Source organism: Diceros bicornis, chromosome 21 (assembly GCF_020826845.1).
Source record: "Diceros bicornis minor isolate mBicDic1 chromosome 21, mDicBic1.mat.cur, whole genome shotgun sequence".
NCBI lineage: Eukaryota > Metazoa > Chordata > Mammalia > Perissodactyla > Rhinocerotidae > Diceros > Diceros bicornis.
The window spans coordinates 13,073,442-13,089,312 of NC_080760.1; the positions used below are offsets into that span (position 1 = coordinate 13,073,442).

General features: G+C 38.6%; 2 protein-coding genes across 7 annotated transcripts in view; one reads left to right on the forward strand and one right to left on the reverse strand.

Moving 5' to 3' along the window:
• CIBAR1 (CBY1 interacting BAR domain containing 1) overlaps positions 1–684 on the forward strand; it is a 28,267-nt gene extending 27,583 nt beyond the window's left edge. For both annotated transcript variants that reach the window (XM_058564599.1, XM_058564598.1), the window contains one exon: positions 190–684. In XM_058564599.1, the coding sequence (XP_058420582.1) occupies positions 190–279 (90 nt within the window). In that variant the 3' untranslated portion in view covers positions 280–684. The remainder of the gene's footprint in view (positions 1–189) is intronic.
• Positions 685–4,851: 4,167 nt separating this feature from the next.
• On the reverse strand, positions 4,852–12,581 carry RBM12B (RNA binding motif protein 12B). 5 transcript variants are annotated; one of them, XM_058564604.1, is made up of 3 exons: positions 12,447–12,581; positions 9,046–9,094; positions 4,852–8,461 (listed from the first exon to the last, which is right to left on the reverse strand). In XM_058564604.1, the coding sequence occupies exon 3, from the start codon at positions 8,431–8,433 to the stop codon at positions 5,473–5,475; it is 2,961 nt and encodes a 986-aa protein (XP_058420587.1). In that variant the 5' UTR covers positions 8,434–8,461; positions 9,046–9,094; positions 12,447–12,581; the 3' UTR covers positions 4,852–5,472. The 5 variants fall into 5 exon arrangements, with proteins under 5 accessions (XP_058420587.1, XP_058420583.1, XP_058420586.1 ...); XM_058564600.1 differs by having other exon boundaries at positions 12,227–12,581; XM_058564603.1 differs by having other exon boundaries at positions 11,729–12,581.
• Positions 12,582–15,871: the final 3,290 nt, after the last annotated feature.

Below are 15,871 nucleotides of genomic sequence, written 5' to 3' on the forward strand. Positions count from 1 at the left end.
TGACTGTTTTCAACCTTAAAATACAATAATTCATAGGAAATTTTCATTACTAAAAATTATCACTTAACAGACATTTCTCTGAAATATTTGTTCTATGTGTCTTTCTCTATAAGGGCATATTTAAAAAGATACAAGCGTGTAAAAATGTTTTTAAGTTAGTATTTTTTAAAATGTGTTAACTTTTAACAGGTATCCACCTGTCGACTAAGAAAGGATCAACAAGCAGATGATGATGATGAAGAGGATGAAGACTTAGATGGTACAGAAGAAGAAAATTAATTTTCTTAAGTAAACTTCGCATTTCCATTTTCATCTTAAATGACCTGGAATCCAAAATTACTGAGTTGTAAAACTTTATACTGGCTTGATACCTTAAACCTCAAAATGAAATCCTACTGGAAATGAAAAATAATTAAAGGAAATTTATGCTGACCAACATCAAGGTTTTAAAAAATATTACACACCAGTCATTTCAACATCCTATCTGGCAGTATGTGATCTTTTTGTACCGGTTCCATTTTTTTTAAAAAGATGATGTATTTCAAAAGTATTTCATATTAATGCACTCTACCTAGTGGAGGTTGTAACAGTAAGACCACAAAAAAAAAGATCTAGGGGGCCAGCCCCGTGGCGTAGCACTTAAGTGCATGCGCTCCGCTGCTGGTGGCCCGGGTTCAGATCCCGGGCGCGGATCCCGGGCGCGCACTGACACACCGCTTGTCAGGCCATGCTGTGGTGGTGTCCCACATAAAGTGGAGGAAGATGGGCACAGATGTTAGCCCAGGGCCAGTCTTCCTCAGCACAAAAAGAGGATTGGCATGGATGTTAGCTCAGGGGTGATCTTCCTCACAAAAAAAAAAAAGATCTATTCCACTTGTTTCTTTGAGGTTAAGATACCATGCTTTCATAACCAGAAAAGGGTCCTAGAGAGTCATTCTGATTGAATACAAATTCTATTTCATAAAGCCTTAATCAAAAAGACAAGTTTTCTTTACTTTTTTTTCATTTTTACTACAACCTGAAGTTTCACTGTTGATACATAAATTTACTTTTCAACAAGAGCGTAATCTCTCTTGATTAAAATGAGATACTAGGGTATCAGTGTTTTATGACTATACGTAAAGCATAAAGTTTAGCTTAGAAAGAAAGCCACATTCAGCCTGATTCTGGTTTTAAAATGAAACTGCTGTCATACTAAAGCATTTTACATGGTACTACAACTTATGGAAAGCTGTAATTTGGTGGAATGTTGCCAAAGAAAAGAAAACAGGGAAACCATAAATCATTAAAAATTCTATAAAAATTTTACCAAACTACCAGTAATTAATGAAAGACTTTTTAGTCACTTTCATTCCTAAAAATATAAAACAGTTTAATCAGAGCCTTTCATTATGTCTGTTGCTTTTGTTTCTTTGGATAGGGAATTGTACTTTTGTTATTTCATGGATCCCAGTCAGGCATATAAAAATTATGAAATTTATAAAATCATCTGGCATAACCACAAAAAGCAATTATTCATAACAGAAAAATAAACTTTCTAGAACGTTTGTCTTTGTTAGTCATGGTTCTGTTCTTAAAATACTGGTTCCTAAGAATAGTCCTCATAGATAAAATTACTTCAGTACTTCTTAAATAAAATATTCAAAACTTTAAAACCCTAAATAAATTGATATTCTTAAGAAACTGAGGATATCATTGCATTTTTATTTTCTCAATATTTTAAATTTGGTGGTGTAGTTGGGAGAAAAGACAGGGTTATAGTATTTCTCTTGCTGTTTACTAAAGCAACTCACTTCTCTTGAGCATCAGCTGCCCTATCTGTAACGTTAAACAGTGCCTGATATATGAAGCAATTAGCAATAATTCTAATATAAAATGTATGCTCTGCTTACCTCAAAGAAATATTCTAAGGACAAAAGGAACACTATACACGATAACACTTTCATCAGTGTAAAATTAAGTTCTTTTAGACCAGGCATAGGTTGACAAACTTTTTCTTAAAGGGCTAGATGGTAAATATTTTTACAATTTGTGGGCCGAGAGACAAAATCAAGGCTATTACATCTGTACTTATATAACCATTTAAAATGTAACCCCCTTTAAAAATGTAAAGACCTCTTTCAGCTTCCTTGAGAAAACAGGCACTAACCCCACCAGCTATATAGCCTACAGGCCTCCATTGCTTATCTCCAAAAAAGGTTTATTAAGATTATTGAGACTAAATGATAGTTAATTCATATATAATTACAGATCATATAGTATCTAATGCAGCTCACTAAATAGCAGCTAACATTTACTACAAAGATGAAGGTGACAGGGTCACTGCTTGAGGTCTAAGAGGTGATACATGGACCAAGAGCCATTGCTCTTGACAATGTTCTCAGTAAGTGATAAAAGTGCACTCTTGATATAATGATTCTTACCTATCTCTTGGTTATGGGATTAAGTTTACTTTCTAGGCATGATCTATATTTTTCAAATAACTTCTAGATAAAAATATTTGGCTTTAAGGTAATTAAAATGCCACTGGGTATTAAACCAGTATGCCCCCATGTACCTGATGTATCTGGGAGTAGGAGAAAGTACAACTGGTGATGACATAATTATTGAAGCTGGGTGATGGCTATATGAAGATTTAGTACACTATTCTCTTTCATGTGTTTGAAATTGGTGGTGTGCTGGTAAACTGGCTCTCTGGGGTGGAAAATGCCGATTTGCTGCATTTGCCAATTTCCTTGGTTTAAATGCTCCTTCCACGGCCAATTTAAGTTATCAACCTATCACTGAAGGGAGAGTTGGGAAGAGATGTGCAAAAATGGCTCCCAACCAGGAGAAGCCAGCTTCCTATAATAATATTTTTATTTAAAAAAGGCAAAAAATATATTAAACTTCTTATAGATTATGGAGTAAAATTTACTCTTCATATCAATTCATTAATTGTACAATCAAAATACAAAGCTTGTGTTTACTATTGTTGGCCTCTTATCTACCACCACCATCCCACCCCAGCCTAGTTTGAGAAGCAGGTCCACATTAAATACTTCACTTTATGCTTCATCTTAGCTTTTATTGTTATGTATTTGAGAAGCATTTTTAAGTCTTCCATACATTCAAGGCTGTCAAATGAACCATCTACCTAAGCTTTGAGCATTTAAAAATATCATTTCTTCCTATTTTTTTGTTGTGCTTGGTTTGGATATTACAGTTCATCATTCTCCTAGCTATTTATAAGCTTACTAGTTTAAAGAGCCATATTGATGTGCTTTTTGAACCAAATTTACCAGTTTATTCATTCTACTAGCAAGCAGGATAGTCACTGTAATTTAAAAAACCACACAGAAACTTCAGTTGGCTTCTCATAGACTTCATTAAATCACTGAAGATTAATCCAAATATTTATTGTACTAAGTATTGACAAAGTATTCTACTTCTGCAGCATCCTAGTATTAAATAACTAAACTGTATATAAATTCAAATTTTATTCTTTTTTGCTCAATGTGGGAAATATCTCAATCATAGAATTGAGGAAAATTAACTTTATTTTATATAAATTATAAAAGGCTAACCAAAGTCAAATCATGTTTGATAAAACGAACAATTTTAAATTAGAAGGCAATATATAATTATCTAAGAGAAACTCTGGATAAAAATTTTTACTTTGTCTTTTATTAAGAATGAACATACTAATTTTATCTTTTTTAACGGTATTTTTAAAGCAATAATGGAGGTAAGAAAATATCATTTACTCTTGAAAATATTTTTAGCATGGTCTTACTAAAATTAAAAATATCATTTAGGGGCCGGCCCCGTGGCTTAGCGGTTGAGTGCGCACGCTCCGCTACTGGCAGCCCGGGTTTGGATCCCGGGCATGCACCAACGCACCGCTTCTCCGGCCATGCTGAGGCCGCGTCCCACATACAACAACTAGAAGGATGTGCAACTACAACGTACATCTATCTACTGGGGCTTTGGGGAAAAAAAAAGGAGGAGGATTGGCAATAGATGTTAGCTCAGAGCTGGTCTTTCTGAGCAAAAAAAGGAGGATTAGCATGTATGTTAGCTCAGGGCTGATCTTCCTCACAAAAAAAAAAAATATATATATATATATATATATATATATCATTTAACAAAGTTAGTAGGCAAAATCTTAAGAGCATGAACTGGAGTCAGTGGTCTGTCTGGCTTGAAATTGGCTCCATGATTTACTAGCTATGACTTTAGGCAAGTTATTTAACCTCTCTAAACTGCATTATCTTATTTGTGAAACAGAGCTAAATAATACTCGATGCTTCTTGGGGAATACTGAGATTATGCATATAAAGCACTTATACTGCCTGGGACATAGTAAGTACCCAATAAATGTTAGCTATTAATATTATTATGGGTATAGAAAATCAAATCCAATATTTGCAAAATGTCTACACTAAATGTTGAATATCAAAGAAGTCAAAATTCAATCTCACAAAAGTATTATATTTAGTGACTGAGTCTTTAGATACAAAGTTTTAAAATTAAAAAATGAGAACCTAATAAAAAATACAAGTTACATCAGTAAATCTTTCCTAGAAACACAAACTATATCCATTTATCAGATTCTTCCCAGCATAAGCCTGAAAGTCCCCTCGTACCTACAATTACTTTATTTTTTGTCTTTTATGTATTTTGAGTTATCAGTTTGGTTGATGAGATGTTGAAGAAACTGTAGAACTACACATAGCACTCTACATTATTATTATAGAATGTTTGGTCCTCCTATCATAAATATTGTTTAATGTAGCTACTGAAAAACTTCCCAAAAGAAGCTCTTTTTTCTTTTTATACAAATACAAATAAAGTTAATTAGTTGGTCTGTTCAGTTGCAATTTTTTTATTTTTATAAAACTTTCCAAAGTTATGCACATGGAAACTTAAGAATCTCCTAAGCTTCTTACATGAGTAAACTTCAAGTTCACAGTCTGTCCATTTTGAACTATTTATAATTAACGGGAGGCTTAACACAGTAATATCTCAGACGAGGAAGAGGGCATTAATTTTGCAGGCAGTTAGCAAGGAAAATGCTAAACCTGAACAATCAGTCACTGACCATTTCCTTATAAAGTTTGAGTAAAGGATGCAGAATACAGAATGGAAACAAAAGTGAATATAAAATTTATCTTCCCCAAATACAGCTCTACTTTATACAAGTCTTGAGGTTTACCCATGACAGCAACAAAAATTAATGCACTCAGGGAATATTAGTTCTCTCCCCCACTGTCAAAAAAAAAAAGGCATATATAATTTTAAATTAGAAAAAATGAACGGCAATTTGCAAACAAAAGAAAACCAGATTCACATTCTACTATTTACATTTGTTCTATTCACAGGTCAAAATTAAAATATTTTTCACTAGATAATTAAAAATAAACACCATAAAAAAATGCATTTTACTGCATCAATACTGTGGGGAGGTAACTCTGAATTTATAAATGCTCTTTAGAGCAAAATTAACTTAACTTTGCGCGGACCAACTGGCCTATCATTTAGGTCTTTAATAGCAGCCATAGCTTCATTGTAGTTTATCATAGCAACAATGGCTTCCCCTGTAGGTAATCCTTGCTCATTATATTGTATTGAAACTGAATCAGGTATGATTCTATAACCATGGAAAAAGTCTAGAATTTCATTAACATTAGCTTTAAATGGAAGATTCATTATCTTAATAGGTGTTACTCTACCTGAACTACAATTTAATTTTGGATCAGGCATAAATCTCCCCTCAGGAAAACTTCCCATATTACGCTTTCCAAAATCAAACTTGCCACCCTCTGGGCGACCAAAATTCACAAAAGGGCGATGACTTCTAAAATCATCAGGTGGGCTCCTAAACTCCTCACCAGGAGGTCTAAAATTGTCAGGAAGTCTAGGGTCCTCCTCTGGACCTTCCCTGAGGTCTTCCTCCGGGAGCCGCCTGAAGTCCTCATCAGAAGGACATCTAAAATCTTCCTCCTGGGGGCTCCTGAAGTCCTCATCAGGAGGGTGTCTAAAGTCTTCATCAGGAGGGCCCCTGAAATCTTCATCCGGTGGGTGCCTGAAATCTTCCTCTCGGGGACGCCTGAAATGCTCCTGGGGTGGCCGCCTGAAATGCTCCTGAGGTGGCCGCCTGAAATGCTCCTGGGATGGCCGCCGGAAGTGCTCCTGGGGTGGCCGCCGGAAGTGCTCCTGGGGTGGCCGCCGGAAGTGCTCCTGGGGTGGCCGCCGGAAGTGCTCTGGGGGTGGCCGCCGGAAGTGTTCCTGGGGTGGCCGCCTGAAATCCTCCTCAGGAGAACGCCTGAAATCCTCCTCGGGAGAATGCCTGAAGTCCTCCTCAGGGGGCCGCCTGAAGTCTTCCTCTGGAAGTCGCCTGAAATCCTCCTCAGGGGGCCACCCGAAGTCCTCCTCAGGTAGTCGCCTCCATTCCCCGGGGGGAAGCCTCCTGAAGTCCTCCTCAGGAGGCCGCCTCCAATCCTCCTCAGGGGGTCGCCTGAATTCTCCCTCCAGGGGCCGCCTCCAGTCCTCCTCAGGGAGTCGCCTGAAGTCCTCCTTGGGAGGCCGCCTGAAATCTTCCTCAGGTGGCCGTCTCCAGTCCTCCTCCCTAGGGTACCTGAAGTCCTCCTCCCGAGGGTATCTGAAGTCCTCCACCCAAGGGCCCCTGAAGTCCTCCTCAAGAGGCCGCCTTAAGTGCTCCTCCCGAGGGCGCCTGAAGTCTTCCGGGGAGCACCTGAAGTCCTCTGGGGAATGCCTAAAGTCTTCTGGAGGGCGCCTATCAGGCTGTCCGAACTCCCCCTGGGGATGTTTGAAATTGTCCAGTTGCCTCAAGTCCTCTTCCTGATGCCTAAAGTTTTCAGAAGGGCCAACTAAGTATACCGGTGGATCATTTGAGTCGAATGAGTGGGAGTGGTCATCTCTCTCACATGACTGTGAATGGTCTTGCATTCTCTCACTGGACATCAAGGAAAAACTTACACCAAACTCCTGCATTTGTGCCTCAGATATAATTCTTAACAATACCTCTGTCCCTAGGAATCTTCGTCGGTTCAAACGTTCAGCTTTCACGGCCTGTTCTTCTGATTTGAATCTCACCAATGCTTCTCCCAGACCAACTCCTTTGTCATCATAAAGCAAGTAAATGTCATCCTCAGCAAGAGAAAAGTCTGCAAAGAACTTTTGCACTTCAACTTTTGTAACATCAAATGGAAAATTTCGTATATATATGCACAGTTTCTGGCCAGAGTAGCCTTCTTGAGAGTATTTTTGTGAAACATGTCCAAGCCTCTCTTTCTCTATTGACACTGGTCTTTTCTTTTCATAACATTCAATGAACTTCAGCATTTGTTTTTTAGAAACTGGATCAATATGAACTGGACGATATTGTAAAACAGTCTTATGTAAACCCAGAGCAGTGTTGTAGTCTTTCAGAGTCTTGAACATCACAAAGGCATATCTTGTTCTTCTTTCATCTTTATATAAAAACCTAATCTGTTCATTAGTCAGATCAGTATCTCTAAAGAAATTTCTTAAATCTCTTTTGTTAATACTGAGAGACAGATTTTTTAAGTGAACATAAAATCCGAGAGGGGAACGAGAACGTGTTCTTCTGGGAGTTTTTGAATGAGATCGTTTTCGAAAATGTCTATCATTAATTCCTCTTGGTGGAGAATGTTTTTCAGTTCTCATAGGAATATCACCCTCCTTAACTGCATTACCACCAAACTCAATCCACTGTTGTTCTGAGCCTTGCATTACTTCTATAAATCGTGAACCCATAAAACTTCTATGACATTTAAGACCTCCTGAAGCATCAATACATGAAGCAAATTTTACTACAGCATCACCATTATTTCGGCCATCGTGATGTTTTAAGAAAATTACTCCATCCACACACAAACCAGAGAAAAAGACACGTACGTCATCTTCATTTACTAAGTAAGGCAAACCTCGTAGAAACAAGTAAGGATTCTCGGCCTTCAATGGTCGTGTCTTTCTCGGCCTTAAATCACCATGTCCTGTACCATTAGTATGAAACCCAGCATCTTGATTAATTGGAGAGGCATATCCAGAATTAATTGCTTCTTCTTTAATAGCTTCAACAAAATTAGAGAAGCTGCCAACCCCTGATGCCCCAGATCCTGGTCGCTCTCTTCCTATGCGATCAGTTCTTTTCATTTCTATAGTCTTCTGCATTTCTGCCTTACTACTAAGAAAAAGCTCTATAGATGAATCCTTGATAAACCCTCCTGAACGACTTACGGCACGTCTTGCATCTTCATCTGTTGCAAAAATAATAAAAGCCTCCCCAATTTCCCCTCCAATTATATGCACTCCTCCATCAGGAATAGTCAATCCCGTGAAAAAGTGACGAATATCCACAGGCCCCGCAATAAAAGGAAGCCCCAGTAAACGGATGACTACAGCCATGCTGAGCTCAAACCACAGCAATAATGACCTGCAGACAAAAAGGTACACATAATAGCAAGTCTTATTTTTTAAGTACCTTATCCCAAACTAAGCTTAATAATTACTTGGTTCCTACCTTCTTCCGCATTTAAAAATGAAAACAAGATACAAGTTCACAAAAATATTGATTGTATCTAATTCTTAAAAAAAAATAAGGAATAAACTTTCTCTCATCTAAACATACAAATAAACCAACTACTTTGAAGAAACATTTCATATCACCTATCCTATACGGTATGAGCATCAAAAATATCAAATCTTGGTAAGTCTGCCAACTGCTGTTTCACAACAAGACCAAACTATTTTCAGACTCACTTAGAAACATATCTTCTACTGAAACAGGAGAGAGCTTTGCGGATTAAAGAATTTTACCAACCATGATGAATTTTACATATTTAGAAAAGCCATCTATGGTCAGTATACGATTTCTGTTCATGATAATAAATTGCCTAACCCTAGTACATCACTGGTCAGACATAAAGTACAGAAGCCATGTGTCCTCGATAGACTACTCTACTTTACATTTTTTTTTGTCAAGCCTCTGTGAAAAGCCTTAAGCTCTGGATATCTTACCTTTGTTTAAATTTCTTGAAGACCTGTTAATTCTGTAAAAGCAACTTAACTGTGGAAAGAAAATGAAATATAATTAATCCTTGGACCCTGCAATTCATCTTAAACAACGCCAGATTAGGATATTCACTTCAGAATTACCTATTAAAAGTGAAGCAATATAAGAAACCACAACTACGGGCATCATAAAATGGTTGTCTTTGTTCCAAAGGGAAATTAATCATCCCTCAGCAAAAAGGAGGTACAAATTCCAAGTAGACATCTGCAAATTATTTAAAGAACAAAAAACCTTCTGAAAATGAAACAATTGCTCCTTGATTGGAAGTGGCACAAGGAAAGGGGTGATAGAAATGTTATATATTTTGATTGGAGTATTGGTTACACGGGTGTATAAATTTATCAAGGTTAAATGAGTTCTATCCTTAAGGTCTGTGCATTTCACTGCATATAAATTTTATATCCATTTAAAAAAAATAACTATTCTACAAGTAAAATAAAATTTAAAAACACCAAAAATTCCCAAAAAACTTTCTATCACTTGCACTCCTGAAAAGACCAAACATCTAGCTCATTACTATGTCCAACTCTTGCAATTCTCCTCCCTTTCAAAATGTAAGACCAACTCAAATTAATATGGTACAATAAATGAACAGAACACTAATGTTCTGAATTCAAAAACCAATTTTTACATCTAAATCAATGGTGGCCATTGGATACAATTTAAGTTCTATATACACAGCTCATGCTTCCATAGACCCAAATTTCCTGACTCCAATATAATTAAGGCAAATACTAAAATATCCCTAAAATAAAAACTCTCAACTACTACTACTCCTTACCTTAAACTCAACTACTACTCCTTATCTTAAACTCCTAAAACAATTACTATTAAAATTCATCTCAAGCCAAGTAGAAAATGTCCAGATAAATATAGAATCTTATTATGCTAATAAGTTTTTTCCATTTAAACTGTCCTGCACTCTACTGACGAAACCCAAATACAATGTAGAACAGTAAAAATATAATAAACATACATTAATTGCAAATGTTTGGGGATTATCAGTATTAACTACTGAAAAACCTCAACTTAGTATATCTTTAAGGAAATTTACATCTAATACTTTCAGAGATACCCAAACTAACAATACATACTGCACTCTTAACCAAGTAAGTTTTAAAGAACTGCTAAATTAATAATTATAAATTTATGTTTTTAATGTGCAAATAAATATTGCTTTAATTCAGTACTTACACTTAAGTACCACTCTTCCACAAAAGTGGGGTCTGAAGATATTTTCTTTGAGGTATGCAAGGTTTATTTTCCTTTGAAAGAGGGCCATAAACGTTTTAAACTACAAGCTAAACTACAAGAAATTACTTGGCATATTCTACATCTCAATTATCAATGCGAAATTGATACTAAAAATATTAATGAGGTTTACTATTAAAATGTATTTGCACAGTACATGTGTAGGGGCACGGGGCATATGGGAAACCTCTGTACCTTCTGCTCAATATTGCTGTGAACATAAAAAACTGCTCTTAAAAGAGTTTATTAAAATAAAACTCTGTATGGTACCAAAAAAAAAAAAAAAGTATAAGCCTAGTTTCTTCCCCAAACCAATATCCACATCAACATTTTAACAAAAACTATAAATGGCTTATGGACTAGTTGTCTACACTTAAGTTCCAAGACTCCTTCCCATGCAAATTGACTTAGCTCCTTTTTAACTTTTAAAATATTTTAGAAAGCAGTGTAAGATACACATCATTTTGTCCCTCCTAAATTTTTTAAAAAATTTTAAAGGAATTTACTTTGAAAACATAAATATAGCTACAAAAAAAGTTAGGGACGTTTCAAGGAATAATTATAAGTCAAATTCAAAAAATTTCTAGTAATTTATACTCCCTAACTTAAAAACACTATTTTAACTAAGTCATACCATGAGTGCAAATCTCATGAATTCTAATTCAAGCAGACTATCTAAAAAATTTGTTCTAATTTGCCAGTTAAATGTAACTAATGCTTTAACTTTTTTGCCCTTGAGATAGTAGGTTAATGTACCATTTTTCCCTCTACAATAACACAGCTAGGAGACCACCTAAAGAGAACAGCTCTCAAAATGAGCACTTTTCCTGTGGTTTCCATGTTATTTCCTTATGTAAATTCCCCAGAAATTCTAAGAACATTACACAAAAATCAAAACACACCAAAAGTACTCTGCACTTAAAAATTTTCTACTTATGAATGCAACAAAAGCATTTTTGTGACTGTGTTGATCTAAAGACAGTGATCTGTTAAAACTTCTAATCCATGAAAAGAAGGAAGTGGGTTTTTGAAAGCACATTTAAAGAAACCACATTTAGAGGCAAGTCACTGAAATTAATAAGCTCATTTTAAATAACTTTGCTGATTTTAACTAACGATTCATCCCACTTGTTCACCATTACCATTAAACAATACGAAATGTGCATCTTCTAAACAAGCCTGAGGGAAACAGTAGGGAGGCTAAACCTGAATACGTATTATCTCAGATCCGTTTGATTTTAAGTCATTTTCTAGACATGGTAAGGGAGATAAAACTGTGACTATTTCTTAAACCCCAAAGTTATGATGAAGCACATTCAAATTGTAAACGCCTGAGTTTCCCCTGCAAGAAAATGATCTATCCCAGTCCATAATTACTCTTTATGATGATCTGCCTTTTATCCTTTTAAAATGTAGATGGTTAAAATAAAAACCAGAGCATGACGACACAGAGCCATAGTCCCCAACAGGAAGTGTAAATGAAGACGAATCCACACGGCACAGGATTTCCCATAACATCCATCATTCTCAAACGGGGATCATCCGAAGACATCGCTTCTATAGCCCAAAGCCTTTGTCCATATCCCAGGGGGTCAGTGCTTCCTTCTTTCGCGCCAGGCCGAAGTTGCTACGTGGGATCCGATGCTGTCGCCAGACCTTCAGCCAAAATCAGCCTTCAAATTAACCTGGACCGCCCAACCTCCGTGCCTTTCCGTTACGCCGTCCCAAGGGCACACATGCCGCCCTAACTCGCCAGAGGGAGAACTGCCCCCAGATCTAACTCAAACACCGGGGCCCCTCTCAAGCCTAAGCAGCCGGGCCTTCAGCGCCTTCCTGCCACCACTGACTACGATGACATAGCAAAGAAAAAAATACCTATGAAATCCTTCGAGATCTTCACTCTCAAGAAGACTGGGAAGCGCGCACACACCACTACATGGAGGTGACGGGAGAGTCGGTGTTTGGCAAGGAGAGAGAGTGCCCTAACGGCAGAAGCCGGCCCCGCCTTTCCCTGTTCTTCCGTCCCCGTCGCCAGCCCCTCCTCACCCCCGACGCCCCAAGGGTAACTACTTCGCACTTGGCAATAAACACACACCACTGCTGCCGAGTCGGACACACAACGCCGGGGGCGGGGGACACTGCTTGTCGCAGCAGCCTCTCCGGAACAGGTGAAGCCCTCCGTGAGCCTAGAAGATGGCGCCCACTCTCCCCTCCGCTCTGGACAAACGGACGTACAGTTTGTCTGCCCATGCGCTCTCCAGGCGTAACCCACCGCCCCGGCGCCCGGGCCACGTTTGCGCACGCGCCCTGACGCTCACCCGCTTCCCGTTGTCAAGGGAAGGGAGGCGGCGCCTGCAAGAGCGCCAGCCCGCCCTGGGTCTGCTGAGCTTCTGCGCATGCTCAGATTCCAGCCAACCCGAGAGCCTCTACGAGGGAAAGAAGAGATTCCGAGACGCAGTTACGAGTAAACCCGTTGCGGTAATGAGAAGCTTCGGTAAATAACTGCCAGCGTACGCTGGGCAAACGTACGTAATTTCCAGGAGTTAAGGAAGGAGATGCAAAAGCGGAGGGAAGCTGGCGATTTCTTTGTCTTTTCATCGTTGCATTTACTGTGTGGTGTAAGCATCTTCTGAAAGGCTCTCTGAGCTCTAAAGGGCCACAGAAACGTTAGTTTACTACCTTAGACGTTCGCCAGGTACAATGCTAACACCCAGGGGGCTTAAGGCATACTTATTCAATTTTTTATAGACATTAAAAACTTTATGAAGAAGTGCCGTTATACATTTGTTGTTCCTACCTTCTGGTTTTTTGAAACGTGAGAACAGATAGACTAATCTTGAAAATTGGGAAGTAAAAAGCACAATTATAGCACGTTCTGTGATGCCTGCTATGTAATAACTGGTGAACAACCTTGTTTGATTTTATTTGCAAGTAACAAAGCAGCCCACCATGTTTTATAACTACATGGTGCATTTATTGGTGGATGCAAAGCTCACTGAGAAAGCAGAAACTATATCTTTAAAATACCATTACAGATGAGAGAAAAAATGTTTTCAATCCCTTTCTCACTGCAAAATACCTAGTCTTTAATTTAATGGTATGATTGTGAGAAGAAAAGAGGTAGTTTAACAAGTGAATAAAAGATGGTTCCAGGAGTGACAGCCACCATATACTCACTTGGGCAAATTACTTAGCCTCTCTATGCCTCAGTTTCCTCATCTGTAAAATGAGGATAATAAGAGTACCTACCTCTTTGGGTTGCCAGAAAGGTTAAATGAGTTAATATATGTAAATATCTGAGACTGTATAAGTATCAGTGACTTGTTTCAAATGTTAAGATGTTCCATAGACAAGCAGAGGATGTCATCTTGGGGAGCTAGGCTCATTGAGTAGGCAGCATTTACCTTGATTATTCCCCCACAGTCCAGGGTTTGGTCCTGGCCTGGCAAGCTCAGGAACCTGAACTTAAAAGCTAACATTTATTGAGGGTTTATTAGGTACAAGGCCCCGTGCATTATCTCATTTTATTCTCCAACTACTTTTAGAGGTAGGTACTATTATTTTTCCTATTTTACAAATAAGGGAAACTGAAGCATAAAAGATTGCATAGCTTGCCCAAGGTTACATAGATAGTACAAGCCAGGAATTGAACCCTGGTAGTTTGCTTCCAGAGGACACTACTTGGTATTACATGTGGGGAGGATTCTGTCCCTTGATGCAGAGTCTCTTTAAACAAGCACACAGAAGCAATGCTTGAGAATGTCAATAGTGTCATTATTAATTGACAAGAAGAAACAGTAATAAAGTGAACCTGAGATCAACTCAGGCTGATCAGTACTTTCCTGGCTGTATACGCTCTCTGTATGAAGTCAGATGATCAGAGGGTTGTTCACTAGTCATGGAAATAGAACATGGAGAGTTACCTAATCTCAAAAAGTGTTTCTCAGTTAAGGGTACCTGGAAGCATTGTCACCCATCTTAACAAAAATCACAGCTGTCATCACTTAATGAGCACTTACAGTAAGGCTCATCTGAACAAGCATGCTTAGATCAAACTCCCTCCCTTGGACAGACTCAGACAGATATTGCCAGCCTCCTATGTTGTTCTGGAATGACCATCCCCTTCTAGTCACACAGATTTTCTCCAAACAGGACACTATAGTGAACGCCTGTCTTTTCTAGTCTGCCTTCTGCCTTTCTCAGATGACCATACCATTACAAACAAAGAAAATTCCGGTCAAGTTAATTGGGTTTAACTACATGGTATTCTGGTTATTGAATAGTTTCTTGGGCCTTTTGTGTGTCAACATAAAAACCTAACCATTTTAGGGGACAAAGAGAAAACTAACTTTCTGGAACAGCAAAACAGAAGACTATACCGTGAGATTGAGATATGGTAACCACGCCAAGCCATGGTCATTCTGTGGCTCTGCCTGGGCAAGAGCCCCCTCCCCGAGCGTGTTACCACAACTACAGCACTACCTACCCTCCTGAATAATTTTGGTGTCAGTTTTCAGCTGCCCTTTCTAGGTCTTCGACATCCACAAGAACAGCCTTTCATCACTTGGTCTCAGAGTTCCTCCATCCTCTCAACTCCAACGACCCTCATCCCTCTTGCACACCTTGACTTCCATTCAATTCAACTGGTATTTATTGAGCATGGAATGTGTGTCAAGCACCTTGCTAAGGCTTCTGAAAGACAAAGGTGAAGAACTTACCGTCCTCTCTCCTCAAGAAGCTCACACTATAGCCGAAGAGACAGTGCACACATGCAGCCAGTCGTAACACACAGGAGGACATGTAGAGCATAGGGATTCAGACCATGGGCTCTCAGATCAGGCAGATCCAAATGTGAATCCCACCTCTGCCACTTCACGACAGTGGACAAATTCTTTATCCTTAGACTTCTCCATTTGTAGAGTGAAGATAACAGGACCCACCATCCAGGGCCATTATGAGGATTGAATGAAATAATGCTTGTAAAGCACTTAGTACAGTCCCTAACACACAATAAACCCCAGTAAAACTTAGAAATTAAGAAGGCTGGCTTAGGGGCCGGCCCCGTGGCTTAGCGGTTAAGTGTGCGCGCTCCGCTGCTGGCGGCCCGGGTTCGGATCCCAGGCGTGCACTGACACACTGCTTCTCCGGCCATGCTGAGGCCGCGTCCCACATACAGCAACTAGAAGGATGTGCAACTATGACATACAACTATCTACTGGGGCTTTGGGGGAAAAAAAAAAAAAAAAAAAAAAGTCTAGCTCAGAAATAAGAATATCATAGTTCCAAGCCTAACTGCCACTTGCTAGCTGTATCACTTTACTTGCTGAACCTCTCTGTTCCTCAATTTCTTCACCTATCAAATGAAGACAATAGTAGGGTTGTTATGTAGATAAAATGAGCTAATATATAAGAACATTAAGAGCACATAGTAAAGCACCAAGAAAGGCATATAACATGAACTCTTACATGTTGCTCTGATGGCCTGCATACTGCTTTCCAACTTGTCCCCTGCAGTGGACC